The 22,218-nt window shown below is 31.0% G+C and overlaps 1 protein-coding gene across 1 annotated transcript; it reads right to left on the bottom strand.

Moving 5' to 3' along the window:
• Positions 1 to 9,123: 9,123 nt before the first annotated feature.
• On the bottom strand, positions 9,124 to 21,475 carry LOC127718653 (microfibril-associated glycoprotein 4-like). Its single transcript, XM_052224706.1, has 6 exons — positions 21,362 to 21,475; positions 19,746 to 19,806; positions 18,690 to 18,814; positions 14,958 to 15,054; positions 13,397 to 13,561; positions 9,124 to 9,477 (listed from the first exon to the last, which is right to left on the bottom strand). The coding sequence occupies exons 1-6, from the start codon at positions 21,473 to 21,475 to the stop codon at positions 9,215 to 9,217; spliced, it is 825 nt and encodes a 274-aa protein (XP_052080666.1). The 3' UTR covers positions 9,124 to 9,214.
• Positions 21,476 to 22,218: the final 743 nt, after the last annotated feature.

Here is a 22,218-nt window from a genome sequence, read left to right as displayed (position 1 = left end):
CGACAATTCATAAAACCGAATAAAACTTTAGGAAATCATTATGTATTTAAGAATATGATTACTTTACGTTTACTTAAGTGGAAAAACACACCGCATAGGCTTTTTCATTACAAATTATGTTTAAATAGATTACTAACGAATATCAACATAAACCAAATCTAATGAAGCTCATTTGTTGAATATAGTAATCATGATATTTAAATACCATCAGATGTCAGTTTTCTCTAAAATATTAATGAACTATAACGATATTTTGTTGTTGTTATACACTAATGCGTTGGTGTCCGTTTAATTATAAGTTGTATGAAAGGTAGAATTTCCAGGTAAATTGAGTAATAAAATGTAATACATTGGTTGCAATGAATAACCATGATTTTCCATAAAGAAATAACCGATAATTTCACATGTCAATGTCAAAAAAAACTTGGTCATTTCTCTACTCTGACGTCATCGACAATATATGCTGTCAAGACGTTGTCGAAAACGTCGAATCAAGCTAATTTTGAATGCGTTGAAAAATATATAGTTCCTTATATTTTACTACTTTAATTCCATTTAAAAGCCCATTGTCAATGTAATACAAGATTAACAAATCAAAGAATTCAAATATTGAAATATTTTCAACTCGTGACCGATCAACCCTGATATTTCACTAACACGCTACGCGCATTTTCGATTACTGTGTTGTTCAGTCACTCGTTGACTGTTTTTCTATATTTGAATTCTTCGGTTAGTTATTCTATTAATCTCATTTTTTATTTAAAAAGTAAAATGAAGGTTAAAGGTTAAACAGCTCAATCAACCTTAAAGACTCAGCTTACTTAAACCTTTCAAATAAATTAAAGATATATATTTTTAATTGACATTGTTATTATGATCGAATATCAGGAATATAAATAGGATAACACACGCGAACACATGAAATCGTTCGCTTTCTTTCATGCCTGCCGTATTTTTATCGGGTTTTCGTCCTTGATAATTTTGTAATGTTTGATAGTTTCAATTCTAAGAGGACACAGATTGATGGTCTTTTGAACTAAGAAAATGACATATTTACTTTTGTCGACACTTGTAAAAACAAATGCAATAATGTTCACTGCTTGCTTGCCTGCGTTGTGCAATCAGAATATTTTTCCGATTACAAGGCCTGTTGATAAAATAGTTGTATTGTTATATTTTTTGTTTGAGAATCTATAAGGAATCTTCCAGAATTAAACATGACACACCGTTATTTTGAAGGTAAGTGCATTGGACATCAAATGATCTGTTGCTACATGTATCTAGTCATTATATATAATATACATTCTAAGATTTTATGTCGGGGCCTTTTATAGCCGACCATACAGTATGGGTTTTTCTCATTGTTGAAGGCCGTACGATTGCCTTTAATTGCTGACATCCACTTCATTTGAACTTTGGTGGTTAGTTGTCTCATTTGCAATCATATCACATCTCCTTATTTTTGAAAAGGCATGAACTTGTAATTCAGTGGTTGTGGTTTCTTGTTGTATATCATATTTCTTTTTATTGGTGGTTTTGTACATAAGTCAGGCCGTTAGTTTTCTCGTTTGAATGGTTTTACATTTGTCATTGTGGGGCCTTTTATAGCTTACTATGCGTTACGGATTTGGTCATGGTTGAAAGCCGTATGGTGACCTATTCTTACTTTCACAAGATCCATTACTTACCAGTTTGTTTATTTACTTTTTATAATGACACCAAAGACTCCATACGTAGTATGATAACGGAAATTGGTAATAGTAGAAGTACGATAAATAGGTATCTTATTTTGGATAATAAAACAAGACGGTTTGACCCTACTGCAATATAATTACATTACATGTATGTTTCACTATAATCTGCAATTGTGATTGGCTGACAATAATCGTGAGGCACTCCGTTATCGGCAGGCATGGGGTAATGCAAATTTGTAATTGTAATGCATGGTAATGCATTACATTTTTCCAAGTAATTGCATGTAATGTGTAATGCAGCAATTTGTGCATTACATGTAATTGTAATATAATGCATTACTTTAGCAAAAAGTTGTGTAATTTCATGCATTACATGGCATTACATGTCATTACTTTTTTCACATACTTCATCTTTAACATATTGTTGGAGTTTTAGCTAAACCAAATTTAAGATTTCTTGATTAACTAAGAATATATAAATCATTAGAATATATTCTTTGTTTTATCTTATTTCATACATTTTCTGCATAAAAAGATTGATATATGAAAAGCATAGCTGTATTGTTGTCATAAGATCAAAGAGTATCTTTGTTTTGCTTAAATAAAAGATAATTAAACTTTGTTATAAAACACTAACTAGTTTGTTTAACAATCAATATTTTCCTCATTTAGACAATTGTTCATTAATTAGGTCTTTCCACTTTTCTGTGGAAAGACCTATTGTATTTGTTCTGATTATTATTTTTTTTTTTTTTTCTTCTTCCGCCACTTTTTTTTCTTGCGGGGTATTGTGGTTTTACAAGATGTCGCTTAGATTTTTTGCATATGATATCGAACAGTTATTGCGCTTTTGAAATTGACCCTGCCTAACCGAATACTTTTCTTTGTAGGAGTTATCTCCCCGAACACTGTTTTCCTTGTGACTGCATCTCCTCCGTAACCGTATAAGAAATCGACAAATTTATTTTATAAAATTGCTCCTTATATCCTTCGCATGATTTGTTCAATTTTGACCGAAACCATACGAACACTCCATATGAGAGTTATTTCCCCTTATGCATTTGATGTAAGTGATATGCATTTCTATCTTGTAAACCATAAGTGATAGAGACCTAGGATCTTTTGATTTGAGGTCCTTGGTCCAAAAAAAAAGAAAATAAGGTGAAGGTCAGAGGTCAAGGTCATATTTTAAATTTTGATTTTGGCTTATTTTCAAATCTTTTTAAAAACTGTATAAGATATCGACAACATATTTTTACTAAATTGTAAGTTGCGACATGTCGTAACACATAAATTTTGGTTGAAAGGGTACACTAACATTAAATTGGAGTTTTCTCCCTTCTTATATTAAAAATTAGGCATATAGTGATATAACTCATTAACCATATATAGTTAAGACCTATGGTCTTTTGATTTGAAGCCCTTGGTTTATGACCTTGAAATTGAGCTCAAGGTCATAGGTAAATTTGACGTTCTAGATATTGACCTTTGATTTTACCTCATATGTATACATGATAAATCCATGGGACTTTTTGCATTACGTTGCAAGCCACTTGACCATGGAAAAGCCAACCGGAAGTGACCATGTGTAAACCGGAAGTAGCTTTTTTTTTGTACTTATTTAATGTAAAAGTATATTAAACCATATATTTTTGGAATCAGTATCAAGTAAACTATAAAAAAAAACCGGAAGTGACATTTTTCAAACCGGAAGTAACAATTTATCTCCCTTATTTAGAAAAAAATGTATAGAAACCATATATTTTTGGAATCAGTGTACAATAAGCTATCATTTGACGCTGGATATGATATTTTAAACCGAATTTTAATAATTCTATATCAAAATAGATCTTTATGGGTGGAAAGACCTTCAATTGTTCTCTGAACAATTGGTTTTTAATTAAGGTCTATGTTTATTTTATAATAAGGGAAGTAATTCACAGTAATTAAATATTTCGTTTAAAATTAAAAATAAAACAACAAAAAATATATTTATAAAAGTAAAGTCAACATTAAGTTAAAATAATTAAAAATTGTAAAAATCAAATTAGATAGACTTTTTACATGTATACTTATATTCAATTCATGGAACAGTTACTGCATATGCTAGAATCTTTTGTGACTTCTAGTTGTTTTTCAAAATGTTTAATTTTTCTATTCACTAATAAAATTTTCAAATGTAATGTGTAATTCAAGGCATTACTTTGCAAAAGTAATTGTAATATAATGCATTACTTTGATAAATGCATGTAATTGTAATTGTAATATAATGCATGGTTTGGTCAAAGTAATTGTAATATAATGCATTACATTGCAATGTAATTCGCCCCATGCCTGGTTATCGGTGAGTGACTTTTTTTCAAAAAGACGCTTAGTTAACGACTTTAATCCACCCACTTAACATACGGCTGTATTATATATCATTGAAAAGCTTATTATCCGTACTTTCTGTTTTGTCCGGTCGTCAATAATTCGTACGGTACAATTTTTGTGACATCAATGTCAATAGTCAAGAATGAACATTCCTAGATTTTGCAAAAATGAAATAAAATGGTGTTTGCTGGATCTCGTATGATTTTTGTTTTCTAAAAATCATATGAAAATAACTGAGCAGAATAACTGAATTCTCAATCAAGTGCAAACTGAAATGTTAATTGCACAATAGTTACAGAAAATTACAATTTTTAAAAATCCTGCAAAAATGATAAAATTGCGCTGAAAGGAAAAATATGTCTTTATTTATCAATATTTATATGTCAAAATTAAAATAAATTTATCGGTTATACATGTAGGTGATGGAAATTTTTTTCGTCATTTAAAACTGCAATAATTTTGATATTTTATTGGTCAGGAATCAGCCTTCGTATGAAGCTTTTGCAGTTGCCCTTAAAACCACTATCTGCATAAGTTGATCATTTTGCTTTTCATTGTTACGATAACAGATCCATTGTTTTTACTATCAAGAGAAAATAATTTACCAAAGCTAAAAAGAGAGGTAATAAAGGTGAGTTAGGAATATACAACGTTTTTATAATAGAAATATGTTTTTACGAAGTTGAAAGTGGTAGACATTTTACTGTGCTTATTTAGTAGGCTTTCGGGTATCACAATAGCAATGGTTCAAACAGTTTACCAAATTGCAGTTTGAAGTCTTCATGTTTTTCTTCCTGGCCAACTTCAATCATCAATGGTTTAAGGTAGTGTTCGTACATTTAGTGTTTGGAGAACTGTGGTTTGTCTGTCCTACGTTTGTCCATAGTGTAATATGTGTGTTTAACGGAAATGTAGTATTCATCTTGTCCCTTCGCCCATTTGTTCCATTCATATGTTCATCTATTAGTCTTAAAACTTTGTAATGAGCAATTCTCCTCTTACATTGCTTGTTAAATTTTAGTGAAGTTCAAAGTTTTAAAGTGCACATTTGGATATTGTACATGAAGGGATTTTATTCATGATCAATACAATCAAATAGAGTGAAATAGCAAGCAATTCAAATTCACCATTACAGTCCTGGTTGTATGTTATCGCATTTTTAACGCTTCTTTATCTCATATTTAAACATACTTTTTTGTATGTTTTAACGTCAAATAATATAAGACACTATGTCTTATTGCAGTCATTAGATCTTCGCACCTTAAGAAAACCAAACAAACAGATTATATCATGCAAAGCATTGGAAAGTGAGAAAAAAAAGATTTTACCTATTCTTGTAACTTATTGATTGGATAAAGTTTATGTGGTTTTCTTCCTGTTTTAGTTTTGGAAAAGACAATACTTTTAATCTACTAATTTTAGTAACCAGTTTTACGTGACTTTTGTGATTCGAAAATGAACGCAATAGAATTTACTTCGTTAATTTTTAGTATTAAAAAATGTGTGAAAATCGCAAAAAAAAAAATGCTGCCAGGTCAACAATATTTGAGCTTAACGCAGCATTGTAAGTGCTATAATTTGTTAGAGGTTGCCTGCTTTTACAAACCATTCTTGGTGATTATTGATTGAATTGTTTTTGTGACACATATCAAGTATTTATTTTTCTTTATAGCTTTTTATTCTACGTTTTTAACAAAATTTAACTATTTAGGAAGTCTATTTACAACAATAATTATTGCGAATTGTTAGAATTTTCAAATCAAAAGAAATAGATTGTAAGTTAATGTAAATAAAGTCCTCATAGATACCAGGCTGACTTAAAATGTTGTAACTGAGACGCGCGTTTCTTTTCAACAAGGTTCATTAGTGACACTCGAATCGAAACAGTTTAAAAGGCCAAAAAAAGCACGACGTTGAAGAGCATTGAGTACCTAACCTTTTGAAAGATTTTGTCAAATACAGCTACGGTTATCTACTCCTGAGGGTTGAAACTCCGTAGTATTTGTAAAAATGCAGTTTAATTTATAATTATAACCATATCAGTCATAATTCATGTCAGGGCAGAAATGCTGACTACTGTTTTTCTACAAAGGACACGTTAGTGCAGATGAAGCAAACCAAGAAATCATTTTTTCTAATGTTTGTAAGAGAAATATTCCATTAATATAGTAAATAACTACGTAATTATCATTTCTTTTTAATTTTTTGTTGGCTAGCTAGATATCTATACAATGTCCTTTATTTCTCTTCATGATAATCATAAAATAACAAACAAATAACAAGAAATAACAGGCTGGCAACTGAATAACATATTCAAATATCAAAGTCAAGCTCCCTAAATGCCTATAAAAACCAAGAATCCTGCTTGTATTATTCCCTTCAAAAATGTTTGCATTTTTTAACTGTGTTTCTTTAACCTTATATCAAATAAATAAAATTCATTTTTACGTAAAACAGCAAAAAAAGCAATCTTTTTGCAGATGGTGTATTTTGAGGTTTCAACTCCTTCAGGCAAAGTTGTCCTTAGATGGATTTGAAATAACCAGGTTCAATCCACCATTTTCTATATAAGAAAATGCCTGTACCAAGTCAGGAATATGACAGTTGTTATCCATTCGTTTGATGTGTTTGAACTTTTGATTTTGCCATTTGATTTGGGACTTTCCTTTTTGAATTTTCCTCGGAGTTCAGTATTTTTGTGATTTAACTTTTGACTATTTTTAAGGTATTTGTTTGTCATATAGCTCGTCAACTGTTTCGTTTCTTATACATTCCGGGCTTTCAAAACATTCGCCTTGGAGAGTTTCTGATGTATATGTTGTTATGATTGGTTGTGCAATTAGCAAGAAGCGTGATTGCAGTAATAAGCCAAAAACTTCATTAGCACTAAATGAAAATGTTATTTGGTGTTTGTTGATAACCATTTAAATCACAGATAAATATTTTCGTGTTCACTCATTTCTGTCATTTTCAATGAAATTTCTTGAAAAAGGCGCTATCAATTAGAAATACGTCATCAATATTTCAAAGTGCGTTTGATAATTGACAGTCTGTTCTTTCCATACAGAATTTTATTTTTTAAAAAAAGAATATGCAAAAATGCTGACATCTTGTAAAATAAGAAATTGTCCGTCGTTGACCTTTTATTGCAATTTGACAAAAATTGCATCGTATGAATATGTGACGACCGAACACAAAAGATATTACAGATGATATGCTTTCGAATGGTATATGATTTAGTCGTATGTTAGGTGGGTGCATTAAATAGGAAATTGTGTAGTTAATGTTACTTGACTATTATCAAATTTTATTTCCTTATAAAATACATTAGCTGTGACTGCACGTGCTTTGCGTGACAATGTTTAAAAAATGCACTGAAAAATAAATTAAGGGTTTAATTTTATGGTTGTAGTGTATAAAAATATAATTAAATGAATGTAATGCTTCTTTTAATAAATTTTTAGTGCTGTGAAAGCGTTGATCGTTCGCACACAAAATCTGCTTCGGTCAATGCCTTTACAACCCAATAAAATCATAAAAAGAAGCATTCAATTCGTAAATTAGTTTAAGTTTTAACTTCTGAAGAATTATATAATATATGTCAATTAAAACAGAACATTTAATTTATAGTAAGGAGAACAATTTCATGGTAGTGGTGTATAAATATATAATTAAATGAATTGAATGCTTCTTTTAATAAATTTAAGTGTTGTGAAAGCAGTTTTTGTGCGCACACAGAATATGCTTCGGTCAATGCCTTTACAACCTAATACAGTTATACAAAAGAAGTATTCAATTCGTAAATTAGTTTAAGTTGAAACTCCTGAAGAATTATATAATATATGTCAATTAAAACAGAACGTTTGATGTATGGTGAAGAGAACAATTATTACACGTTGCTTTATGTACACAGAAATATTTAAAGGATCCGTCTTTTCAGCGAGTCTGAAAATATTACAATGAGGATGTATAATAAAGTTTATCATATCGTCTGGTCTTGAGTATTTCTTTGTGAGCATTCTGACATTGATCAAACACATTTATTATATATATTTCCGTTTATTTCAGATGAATGAAATGTATAATTAATTTTTCACAATAATGTCGAATAAATGTATTGAGCCTTTTGTTTTGCTTTCTGATTGACATCGGTAACTTTCGGAGCTGCAATGTTTGAAAAACATCGAGAATCCAACAGGGAAAAAAAGCCCAAAAAACATTAAATACAAACAACAGTGCAGAAATGTTACATTGAAAACTGAAGATGGGGAACACTAACACAACACTATTTCCTACTTTTGATATGACTTTTGATTAATTTTGATATCAGAAAGATATGGATTATATATTATATATCAGTAACCTGGAACTATTTGTATCATATTGTACTTATATTCTCTAGCGTAAAATCCTAGAGAACTACTTCGAAATTAAATGTCTTTAATTTATACTTTCAATATTGCTTTGTGTCAGGCTGCTTTAGTTATTGTCATACACTATAGAGTTATGATATCAATGACCGATATGACGTGTCTGTGTTTTAACTCATAAAGGATTATTTTTGCGGTCTTCGATTTCTAATTTTTGAAATATTTCAGGCTATGTGAGATCATTTAATAACAAATAATAACTATTCCTGACAAATTTAATTACTTATATGAAAGTATTTCAATTCTGAACTGAATTTATCAGAATTTCATCATATGACACTTCGTCCATAAAGTAATAAGATGGCTTTGCACTTTTTCTGTTGTTCTAGTATTTGAAATAAATATTGAAGTGTTATTAACATATACTGTAAATGCACTGTTTTGAATTTCTTTGAATTTATGAAATATATTCACAACTCATAAAACTGGTTGAAACCTTTCAGTTCCGGTAGCAAAAACGGTAATGTAATTTCAACTTGAAACTAATACCTACACAAGGAATCGGTTTCACTAAAAAAGCTTACCACTAAGGTTCATCGTTAGTATAGTGAATTCTTCATGACTTACGACCAATCTTAGTTGTAAGTTTTTTTTTAAACCGACCCAAGGAATCTGCTTAACTGTTTGCACTTCTTTTGAAAATTTGTGCATTGACCACTTTTAGAAACTTCATTTTTTTCTTTCGAATATATAAATTTGAAGCTCATAAAACGTTTCTTAATGTCGTTTAATCATAATTTTAGTAGACTTCAGTGAATACTGATATCCTTTCCATTTCCACCATACGATCCCATTGGCTCCAGTGGAGTACTGTCCTCCTAAATATTCTCCATTCAAATTAGCCATATGACATGCATTGTACCACCATGCTCCCTTATACTTTGTTGCACAGTCGCCTGTAGATCTATCGTTATCTCTGTCTGTGGTGGAAAACATCATACCGTTGTGGTTTTGGTCGCCAGGATGCGACAGGCTATCTCCTGCAAAGAAGAAACAATAGATATAAATAACGTGTGAAGGTCTTAATAGTGTATCAAGGTGAAAGAAAAAAAAAGAATATTAGGACATCGTTTCAGTCATTTAATTTTAAAAATCTAAAAGTTTATAAAACTATGAAGCATCAATATACGATTTTTTTTCTATTGGTACTAGTAGTATTTTCTGAAGTTGTCTTTTACTTGTGCTTGAGGATTTTGAAAATTTCGCGAATTTCAGAAGAGTGAAATGACTGCCAAAATGTCCCAATTTTTTTTCAAAAATTATTTTACCCCAAAATGCATTTAATATATAGGTGCTATTAGGAAGTTGGAATCCATTTGAATTTACCTTGGAGTTCGGTATTTTTGTTCTAATTTTTTACCTATATCTCTCCAAAAGTCCTGTTATTTGTATACAATATCATTACTACTAGAAATGCACCACTTTCATATAACGATACATATTAAGCAAAATCACAAGTACACAACACGAATTCGGCGCTTGAAAATCTAATGCACTCTGGGTAATATGTTTAAAAAGCGTACACCAAAGATCTTTGATCGGCTTACAACGTTCAAAACGATTAAAAATCAACCAATGACGTCACGTTGTTTTCATTTTGGGGTACGAATAATGAGATAACCCATAGTCCTTTAGATTTTGAAAAAAGCGAATTCAAATCATACATTACAAATGAATGCTTGTAGTTACCCAAAGCTAGCTCAAAATATTTGACCTGCTAATGTTTTTTAAACAAAAATTAAAAAAATAGAGAGACTGTCATGTTTCCATAATTTCAGTAACTTTAACAATACCATGCTTTCAAACATTACTTTGAACGTTTTGTAATGGTTATTGACAGATTGTTAACAATTTATGAGTGATGACAGTTTAATAAACAGCGAAAGATCCAAAAAGAAACATTTTTGGAGGACAAAGTGTACGTTCAAATATATTGTCCCCCTGTTTTGTGACTTACTGAGTTTCACACGTTTTGGCGATTGCTTGCATCTTATATATTTCAGTTAACTTTATATTCGAATTCAAAACCCATCAGGACTGCTTCATATTTAAGTAATTTGTTTGAAATTGAAAGAGAAGGATGAATTAAAACTAGCATCTGTTTTAATCTTAACGATAGCACTTTTACGATATATAGATTCCCGATTTGCAATTACATAATCTCTCATGTCTTATTGTAGGGCGTTTACTATAACTATGATATTAATTTTTACATCACAAGTTGGATGTTTACATTAAACAAACAGATTTGGATCTTAACACAAAGATTGCTACAACAGGATTACGAGAAAGACGGGATACAATTAACACATTAAGTTTTACAGTACGCTATTAAAATTGTTTAACCGATACAACATGTCTGTATCTCCAATGACGCCAGATGTGTTTTCCAGTCGCAAATCGTACAAAAGCTTAAATAAACAAATAAACCAAACGCCAAGGAAAATTCAAAACGGAACTTTCTTTATCAAATTGCAAAATAAAAAGCTCAAACACCTCAAACAAAAGGAAACAACTGTCATATTCCTGACTTTGTACAGGCATTTCTTTTTGTCGAAAACGGTGGATTAAACCTGGTTTTATAGCCATCTTAACCTCTCACGTGTACACAAGGTACCAAATACGCCCAATAAAAAGATGACCACTCTTTAAAACAGTGATAACAAATTCGATAGTCTAATTGAAAAATGTTGGAGGAGTTCAACGATCTAATCATGTGTGTACAATGCTATTGAGATCAACCAACCCTACCAACATTTCATGTACTTATATTTTCCATTATTACACTCAAGTAGTGATACTAATCTATTCATACTTTCTTTAACGTCATCCAAAACTTAATGAACACGGTTAAGATTTAATTCAAGCGAAGTTTGTAGAAGTTTTCGACAGTGAAAAATAAATGAAAACAACACGAAACAATTCTCATGCGTCCGACGCACTTTTCTTGATTTACCTTAACAGGAACGATCAAAGTCGAATATTTGAAGAAAGCCAAAGATGCATAAGAACCGAAAAAGTTGAAGAGCTATATTACCAAAAAGGACTCATTGGTCACAAAAGAGAGGCGAAGGATACCAAAGAGACATTCAAACTCATGAGTCAAAAAATAAACTGACAACGCCATTCCTTAAAATGAAAAATGATAAATACACAAACAACAGTACACCAAACACAACATAAAAAATCAAAGACTAAGCAACTCCAACCTCACAAAAAACTCGGGGTGAGTTCAGGTGCTTCAGAAAGGTAAGCATATCCTGCTCTACATATGGCACCCATCGTGTTGCTCAAGTTAGTACAAATGTGGTGAGAAGTCTAATTCGGTAGGTCAAAATCGGGAAAAAGGGACGGGATTGCAGTTATGACATTTTAACATATCCGTTGACATCTGTGAAAAGGATATTCCGTAACTGTCAACCAACTTGTGATGGCGTCCGTAAAATTAACGAAGGAAAGATGTTAACTTTACTCCTTGAAATTCTTTGTTCAATAGCTTCCTTGCGAGCAGCGAACCTCAGACGAAATCATGAGAGGAAAAACAAGCCCTGGACTATCGTATCAACTGGGAGATATATACTCCGTATGCAGGCACCGCTTAAATGTTGCTTTATAAAAACGGAAAGTTCACCATTGGGAAACTGAAATCTTTTGTCGTAAAAATTTGTTTTCAATCGACCATTATTATTAATTTTCTAGATGTACGTCAAGATATGAGGCTGACTTAACTGTATCTGTTGTATCCTTTATCTCAAGTTCGATGGGATAGATGCGTTCAACATAGTGATCTAATGTTGAATCCTTTAGTGAGAGAACATCATCTATGTAGCGCAAATATTGATTTATATTATTAAACACACATTAAGAATTGAGATGAAAATCAATACATGTATTTATAATCGAGATAAAAAATGACTTTCACCTTCGGTTCTTATACACCATTGGCTTTCAAATATTCGGTTTTGAGTGTTCCTAATGAAGGTTCATCTAGAAAAAAAGCTTATGACAGCACTGGCTCGATAACTTTGCTGGCAGAAGTTATTATCAGTACCATGGTATGATATGATTTATAACAGACCTTTCTTAATTGTTCGTTTGTAAATTATGAAATAATAAGAAAATACAAGTTAAAATAACATTAGATGGATTTGGCTTTTTTCTCTGTTTGGTCACATAGCTATTCAACTGTTTCAGTTCTTATACATCCTTGATTTTCAAGTATCAGTCTGTAAACATTTGTTGGTGATGCAACTTATAACGTGTTTTTTTCATTTTTGAAATTGCCGACTCCAATGTGAGTGTTTTGTATTATATTGATAAATGTTATTTTGTTCTGTTGAGTTCACCAATTAAAATATAAAGATCATTACATATGTTAATTTTAAGAACAACATATATATTTCCAAAAGTTTCTTATGACGTATCAATTGAAAAAACCACAAAAAACTAATTACAAAACCTCACATAACATTAAAATAACTGATTTACCGATAACTTTACGATAAGATAACCAAAATACAGATTAATACCGGATTCTGTATCGATATTCCGTAATGTTTACGATCCATCCCGATTCCCATAATAGTGCAAAGAAATTGTCATTGTTAAAAAAATAACGTGTTTTCTTTCAATGAAACAGAAGAAGAAATGTAACATAAAAAAGTTACCATACTTTTATTTCTAGTTAAACACACCTCCCATCATAAGTACATGCAGATCCTAAAAATTATCTAAAAAGGCATACTTAGTTTTACATACTTATTCTGATGAAATATATGTAGACGCAGGGTTTCATTATTTTTTCAAACTACTGTCCCACTCTAAGTTGCAATGATAATGTAGCATTAATGCGGACTAGTATTATTTCGGAAAGAATCAGGTGAAAATTCTCATTTATACCTGCATTTCCGCTATATCCATCGACATTCAAAATATAATTTGTTGCAGCATCTCCTATACTGAATTCGCTGTACTCTGCGTATCGTGAATTCCCTTCAAAATCTTCAAGTTGAATGTAAAGCTTGTACTTTGCAGTAGATGTAAGAAGATTCATAAACTTATTTCCTGTTCAAAAGGGAAAAATTAAATATTCAAATTAGATCAAACAGCTGAGCATATTCTAAAAGATTCATATAGATTGTAAATGATGCTGTGATAATGTGTCCATGCATTGTTACACAATGTATGCTTGTGTTTAAGCTATTCAATTTGTAGTCTTTTTTAGCGATGAAAATTATTAGGCAGAAGGGTAGCAGATTAAAATTAATGTCGATGTAATGTGTTATGATACAAATGTAAAGTAATGAAACAAATTTACATGAACAGACAGCGTCTTAAAAGTATCACCTTGATTCAAACGTGCATTTTCCTTTTTAAAGAGTTGTCGGGTCTTGTTGATATCTACTTTTCTACTTTACACTGTTTACGTTGAGTTCATTAAAGTGATTTTGTTTTATTGCTTATCTAGGTTTTTAAAAACAAGACGGAGATTCTCGGCTACTATTTTATCGAAGAGAAATAGTTCTAAGATGAGATGTCGCTGAGATATTTCGTCTACTTGGTCGTTCTTTTTCTTAAGCAATATCTTGTGCTACACGACTGAAAAGATAACATTATCAGCCTAGCTAATAATGGATAATTATCACACAAAAAGATTAATTTCAAAGTTAGGAAAATGGCAATAAAGCTTAATGTTAAGGATGTTCGATACTCTGTTACAAAATCAAGCTTTAATGTTTAACTGTTGAAATTGAAAGTATATGAATAAAGGAACTACAAAAGCAGAAAGCAAAAATAAAAGGTTCGTTTGCTTGTTTGTAATATAAGTCATTAAAAATTTTGCGGGAAGTGATTCTCTAGATTTTTCATACATTTAACATTACCACCTTTTTCCTTTCAAAAACGAAGAAAAAAATACAATGATTTAATAAGGTCTTCAAATATGGCTTTTTAAACTGTATGTTATGAAATTATTAAAAGAAACGTAGGTGTTTGTGGGCAAAATTTTCAATGGCAGTACATAAATAAAACCAGAGGATTCCGAATATCTAACAACAAGTTAAAAACAAGAGGAGCGAACATCTTTAAAAGTTTATTAAATATAACAGTCAAAGTCCTGAAACTCGTGATCGAAACGGATATTTTCTATATCAATCCTGACAATAATGTATAGTTTTGAGGATTTCAATCCAAGCATAATTGCGCGGTGAAACAAGATTGCTCTTATTTAAAGGGTTAAAGACCGTAACTCTGGAACGACAAAGCGAAACCAAATTTAATTGAAAAAAGCTTTCTCCGTCATTTCCAATGTTGTGTTAAAACTACACCAGCAAATTTAAGTTTTCTAACGAAGTGTTGAGGACAAATTTATCGACAGATGGAAGGCAGACGGACAATGACGTACCATAATGCGTCCTTTGTTTCGATTTTTTGAAAATATCATAAAAAAAATAAAAACTACCTAGCCAAAATTCTGATTTCAAATTTCCGAATCCAATCTCGTAATCAGACCATCCTTTGTAAAAATCGATAGTGCCATTTATTCTCCTTTGGAAAACCTATAAGATAACCAAATAATAATTATCAATAATGTTATCTCTAATTGGCAAATGAAGAACAGATCAGTTATATATATATTTTCAATGCGGACACTCTATTAAGTATAGTGTATTCAACTTGAAATCTGAAGTATTAACAAATCAAAGCAGATAACTCGAAAAAAAAAAAAAAAATATCACGAAAGTTTCGGTGCATAGCGAAAAGGCGGATAACTTGAGGAAAAGCAGAAATAATTCACGCAAACTTTAGATGCATAACGAAGTGGTGATTAAAGGTTGATAAATCGAGTAAAAATAAAAAATTTCACACGAAACTTAAGCGAAATGATCATTACAAGACACGATTGACTTCTGCGATGAATCTATGTTTTTGGCATTAACAAGATATGCATAATGCATACTTCTTGTGTTGTTAATGATAAAAAAGGTTAGTGTTTTCCTTATTGAGCTATAAACAGAAGTCTTGATCCTATCGGGAAAACAATAATTAATATTGTCATTTCAATAATAATATTGATAATAAAAAAACACTTATTCGGAGAACAACTGAAAATCTTTATATTCAAAATGCACGTCCGGTTTCAGCTGGAAAAAGAACTTCAGGTTACTGATGGATGCAGTTGAGGACTATGATAGAAAATGGATAAAGCGCGAACCAGACGAACCAGAACTGGACACTTTGTCTGAATGGTACAAAGCTATTTGATCATAAATTCAAAAGCACATTTCAGAAACTACGATGTTCGATGAGCACAAGGGTTTTTAATCCATTCACGAACTCGGAGGTTGTGGATGCTTTATACTTTTTGCATGACAAATATGTGGTTGTTCCAGCAGATAAAGCCTCAACTAATATTGTCTTCGTATGTAAAAACCATTATTGGCAATGTCTCACAAAAGAGCTTGGAATAAACAGCACAACTGGTAATCCTACATATTCTTTAACATCATTTACAAAGGATGAAATTTTACAAAATCACAAATCTGTCCTTCTTTCATTTGGTATTAACATCAAAGAAAACGAAGAAAATCTACCGTCATTATACTGGATACCAAAACTTCACAAAACTCCATACAAAGAACGATACATAGCTGGGTCATCAAGATGTTCGACTAAACATCTTTCTAAAGTGTTGACTATTATTCTTTTTACAGTAAAAGATGGCCTTCAAAAATATTATGATTAGATATATTGAACCAGTGGTCTCAATCAGATGTGGATTCTCAAAAATTCTAAAGATCTACCTCTAAATCTTAGATCACAATCGCTGCAAGACCTTTAGTTTTTCTACGCTTTACGCTACTATTCCCTATGCTCAATTGAAAGATCGACTTCACCATCTCATTAAACAGAGCTTTTTTTTTTTTTATAAAAATGGGAATCGTAGATATAAATTTCTTGTTTTGGGTTATAATAATTCTTATTTTGTAAAGAACCACACTGATTCTATCAGAAAATACAGTGAAGATCATATCATCAAAATACTGGACTTTTTAATCGACAATATATTTGTTGTGTTTGGAGGATTGATATTTCAACAGACAGTCGGTATTCAAATGGGTACTAATTGTGCACCCCTTCTGGCCGACTTTGTACTCGTATTAAGCAGAATTCATTCAGAACCTTCTGAAAGACAAAAAGAAAAAGCAGCTTGCAAAATTCTTTAATTTTAATTTCAGATATATTGATGCTGTCCTATCACTTAATAACCAATATTTCAGTCAGTATTTGCATCTCATATATCCCAATCACTTGAAATTAAGGATACTACTGATACAAGAAGGATTACTTCATACCTTGATCTTTTCCTCAATATCGACACAGATGGACGATTTCACACTAAAATCTATGACAAACGGGATGATTTCAACTTCCCAATTATCAATTTTCCATTTCTCAGCAATAACATACCCTCTGCACAGTCTCAATTGATACGTTATGCTCGTGCATGTTCACACTATACGGACTTCATATACAGGAGTGTGCTCCTTACGCAGAAACTCCTCCTACAGAGTTATGAGGAAGAAAGGTTAAAAATGACACTCCGTAAATTTTATGGATACTATCACGAATTGGTTGATCTATACGATGTGCCTGTGTCTAAACTAACTAATGACATTTTTACCACGTCTTTGATTGTGGTTTAACATTTATGTCGTCTGTCTGCTAAGTACCGACCATGACTATTCCAGAATATGACTGTTTTACCGAGTGTGAATTTGCATTGCTATACGACGTGTCTCGGTATTTTGTACATCCAACATTCATGTGTTAATTTTTGGTGTTTATGTTGTGGTTTCCGTTAGATGATTTGTTATGTCTTATCGTTGGTAGTCCAAATAATTATAAATACGCCTTTCAATACCGTCATTGTCATGATAATTGTTTGGACTGGTATTGTGAAAAACCACATATTTACCGAAACAAAGGTTATTGTTCTCATTTTCCGAGAGAAAACAATGTATTTGATGTCAAATATTTACCACAACCAATTGTATATCAAACATTTTACCATAACGTTACATGTAAAAGCGCGTGATGTTCAGCGCGGTGAACATAACTTTTCTTTAGGTGAATATGGTTTTTTTATTTAAAAATTCATAAAAGAAGAACGTACAAAATAACAATATAGAATAATCCTATGTACTGTCAAAATACCCTTTCGACCTAAATAGCGCAACTAACAATTGAGTAAAAATATTTTGTCAATATCTTATACGGTTTGTTAGGAGAATCGATAAGAGGCAAAATTCTTAAATTAGAAAATGACATTGACTTGTAATCTTCGTCCCCCTTTTTGTAAAAGAAATGTAAAATAAAAGATTCGGCGGGGAAAAAATCAGAACAAATCAAAAGTTCTTTTACCACTAATCTCATAATTAAGTATCCTGTTCTTTTTAGTAATGATAACCATGATAACAGTTAAAAAAAGAATAATAATAATAATAATAATAATAATAATAATAATAATAATAATAATAAAAGTAATAATAATAATAAATAAACAAATAAATAAATAAATAGATAAATAAATGAACGAATCAATAAAAAAATAAATAAACGAATAAATAAATAAACTAATGTGAAAATGAATAAATCAATAGATAAATGATCAATTAAAAAAAGGAAGGAATAGATAAATAAATAAATAAATAAATAAATACATATATACATGAATAAATAAATAAACAAATAACAATGATCAATAAATTAATACTTATAAAAAATAAATAAATCAACCAATCAATCAATTGAATAATTAATTCATTAATATTTAAATAAATAATTGAATACGGGAAATCGGAATATTTATACGTTATGGTCTAGTTAAATTCATATATCATTCTTCTCGCATCATAAACAATGATTCAAAATAAGTTAAAATTTTTGTTACAATATCATCCTGCTGTACCCATGTCACAGTAAACTTCAAGCATTGTATCAATAACTCATCATGCCTAGATGCCTTGATTACAATTTTGTACATCAGACGCGTGTTTCGTCTACAAAAGACTCATCTTCGACGCTCGAATAAAAAAGATAAAAAGACCAAATAAAGTACGAAGTTGAAGAGAATACCATATTTGTTATGTGTACCTACAACAATAGTAAGTTACATCTTCACTTAACTTACCGTCCATCCAAATCCTGCTGTTTCCATGTCACAGTAAACATCGAATTTTGTATCTTTTGGATAAATTGTGTATACTCCTGATACACTTTCCTGTGGAAAGTCGCTACAGTCACGTGGAACAAATCCTGTAAAACATATTTATTTTTTTGCTGATTTTCAGAATGATTTATATTTTTGTAAAACAAGAAAAAATAAGACATACTGCTGAGTTGTTCTTGTCATGCGATTTTAATAGATAACGTTATATTTGTGCTTTTGAAAATTAACCAGCTTTCGGTACTTGCCAATAAACTTATTACAACGAATGAATAACATCAAATTGAGAACAGAAACGGGGAATGTTTCAAAGAGACAAAAACCCGACCAAAGAGCAAAAAACAGCCCAAGACCACCAATGGGTCTTCAGCACAGTGAGAAAATACTGCAACCGGAGGGGGCGTCAGCTGGCACCTTAACAGTAATTTATACTAGTTCCACGAAAATGAACTCAAAAACATACAAATGAACTAAAATTAAAAAAAAAAAACTTACAAGACAGTCTATATACTTAATACAATCATTTAGCCAATATCATTAGTTTCACGTTCAGATATGTAAATACTGATCTGTTGCTTATAAACCTATATTTAAAAAGGTATTAATTAGAATGTTGAACTCAAAGGTAAATTTTAGAAAGGTAAAAGTTCATAAAACCTGACAAGATCAAACGATCGACTATATCAACCAACAGAAGAAATGGAAAACAACTCTATTATTCCTGACTTGGTACAGGCATTTTTCTGACGAAACTTGATTTTATAGCTAGCTTAAGATCCCAGTTATATGACATCTGTCTATAGTTCTGTTATACATGCTATATTGACAAAATTGAGTGAGCAATCGGAACAGACATAATTGGCAAACACGATATTAACAAGGATACAACGGCCAAAACTGTGCTTGCATGTAATGTATTCCTATGCTTCATATCCCGATCTCTTTTATCCAATTGACACAAAGTTATTTCCTATTATGATCAAGGACACACGCTGATATACCAGTTTTATAGTTATTTACTTATACATAGACTGACATATATCTTTCCTCTTGCTTGTTCTATGACATGCACTTGGTATTTCTAGTAAATAATTTAGACATATGTTATTTAAGCCTTGTATTCATATTAAAAAGAACACCTGAAATCTGTTTAGTATACTAGAAGTGAAATGCATTTCAACAGCAAACGATTTACTTTCATCCCTTTTTTATTTTATTTTAGCATACATTTTTACTATTTTCAATTAAGCGCTAGCAGCTTACTGTTGTCTGTGCATGAGAACATCTTATTCCATTTCCCCTTCTCATTACATACTATGAAGGGACGTCCTATCATAAAATATCCTGGTTTACATTCAAATTGATTCCCAGCTTTCAGATTTCTATATAATCCAAACGTTTCAATGCAAACAGATCGATCTGTTATCGGGACAGGATCCTTACAATCTGAAAATGAACATAAAAAAGTTGGAGATTGATAGAAAGTTCAAATAATTCTTTTTTAAATTATGACATCAGTATCCAAATATTTCTTTCAAATCAACGCGCATAAAAATCTTTTTATTATAAATCTTCTTTCAGACTGAGATAGTATTGTATCAAAACATGAACTTCCTTTAGAAAAATAAACGAACTAAAACTTTCAAGGGGAATGGAGCATAAAATTCTTGAAAAATAGAAGTGTATGAATTGTTTGGTGTTTTTTTTCACTTACAGACAGATGTACAGATATTTCCACCAGTTCTTAGTTTTGAACATTTTTCTCCGGCAAAACAAGTGTGGTCTGCACATGATCCGGCTAGAGACTTAACAAAGATAAACAAATATACAAATAAATCAATTACGAAGGTAATGATATTTCACATAACAAATTTGATATTTTTCAGGCGAATATCTATACTACTAAAATAACGAGGTCCGATTTGTAAGCCGGCATGACATAAAATCGAAGAAGCAAAGAATTCAACTTTATATATAACGAATATAGAACAATGGTGTTGATTAAAAATTCCACCAGTCCAGGCTCTTTTGTTTTCCTTATAATTAATATTACCATTATTAACAAGTTCCTTGTTGAATCAAATACCGATATCAATAGTATATATCGCTTTCTACAGGTATAAATCGCCGTTCTCTATCGGTCCACACTTACATGACAAATGTGCTATAAACAAATATACACACCGCACCTTCTGAAATCTCATACCACACACCAACAAACGTGTCACATGTAGTTTCCAGTTGTAGAAAGAAAACCAGAACGGGTTCAAAAAGAAAAATTTTGAGAGCAGAGAATACTGTGCACCTTATAATCCTCATGACTTAACCAGATGACAATACGAATACTTAAAATCCAGCCTAAAAAAAAGACGTAGATATCATTATTTATTCACAGACACGCGGGAGTGTTTTAGAATATATGTATTATTCAAGCAATTTTGATAGTTTTCTCTTCTGAATCTAGAATCTTGAATTGGGTAATGGATATATCATACATAAATAATTTGATCCTTTTATATAAATGACAACAAATTGTCATTCGAATAATTTACTTTTTGTTAAATCTTTGCATAATTGAATCAAAAATGATATATAATATCAGATCAAGATACATTTTAAAGAACATGAAACCTTACCTTAGACCAGGATGATCTTTTAGTATAGATACTTCCTGCTTCGATCTGCAGATTTTCCCCAGCAGTAAGATGACCAAGTAAATCGCATAACTTCCGATTCTTTCTATAATTCATAGCTACGCACCATGATGTCAAAAAGCATTCCCTTACACATTCTAACAAACTGAGCTGTTGCAATCGACGAAGTATATTAGATTGCTGACTTCTGTCATGTTGCAGATACCCAATACCATCTATATTGTTGGGAAAGTGGCACTCGATGTCATCTTGGTCACAAAATTCCTCCAATAAACATCTATATTGATTGAACAAAGTTACAAAAATTATGAACGCAAAGCCTTTCATCAAAACTTCCATCACATCTTTTATGACAGACAATTCTTCTATGGCATGGTTTTTCCTGTACTAAGCAAAGTTAGTATGCATGGTCCAAAGCATATAACATTTACAAATAATTGCTTTTAAACGCATGTAAATTATTTACATCATTTTAAAGTTTGTTAATCGTCATGCACAACCACTTGATTATACATAATTGGGAGTAAGAACTCAGTTAAAAGGACAAAATTTAATGGATTTGATCTATTAAGCAAGATATATGTTTTTCTCTTTTCATAAACACAATCAAATATAGGCAACTGGTGGTGTCACTTGAAAAGGAGTATATATTTTTGTATTGGGGGAAGTACTTTTGTTCAAGGAGAGATGATTTTAGGTGCATACGATTTCTATTTGTTGCTTGGACTACGAAACCATCTGTTCAGGAAAAGTCTTAAAAAGCTTATGTTTGTCGCTTTAAAAGTTTTTGTCCAAATAGAAATATGAAAATATATAATGACCTAGTGCATGATAATTTG

This window comes from Mytilus californianus, unplaced genomic scaffold (genome assembly GCF_021869535.1).
Source record: "Mytilus californianus isolate M0D057914Y unplaced genomic scaffold, xbMytCali1.0.p SCAF_10, whole genome shotgun sequence".
Classification (NCBI taxonomy): Eukaryota; Metazoa; Mollusca; class Bivalvia; order Mytilida; family Mytilidae; genus Mytilus; species Mytilus californianus.
Note: the sequence above shows the minus strand (reverse complement) of the source record. Positions and strands in the feature narration are given on the sequence as shown.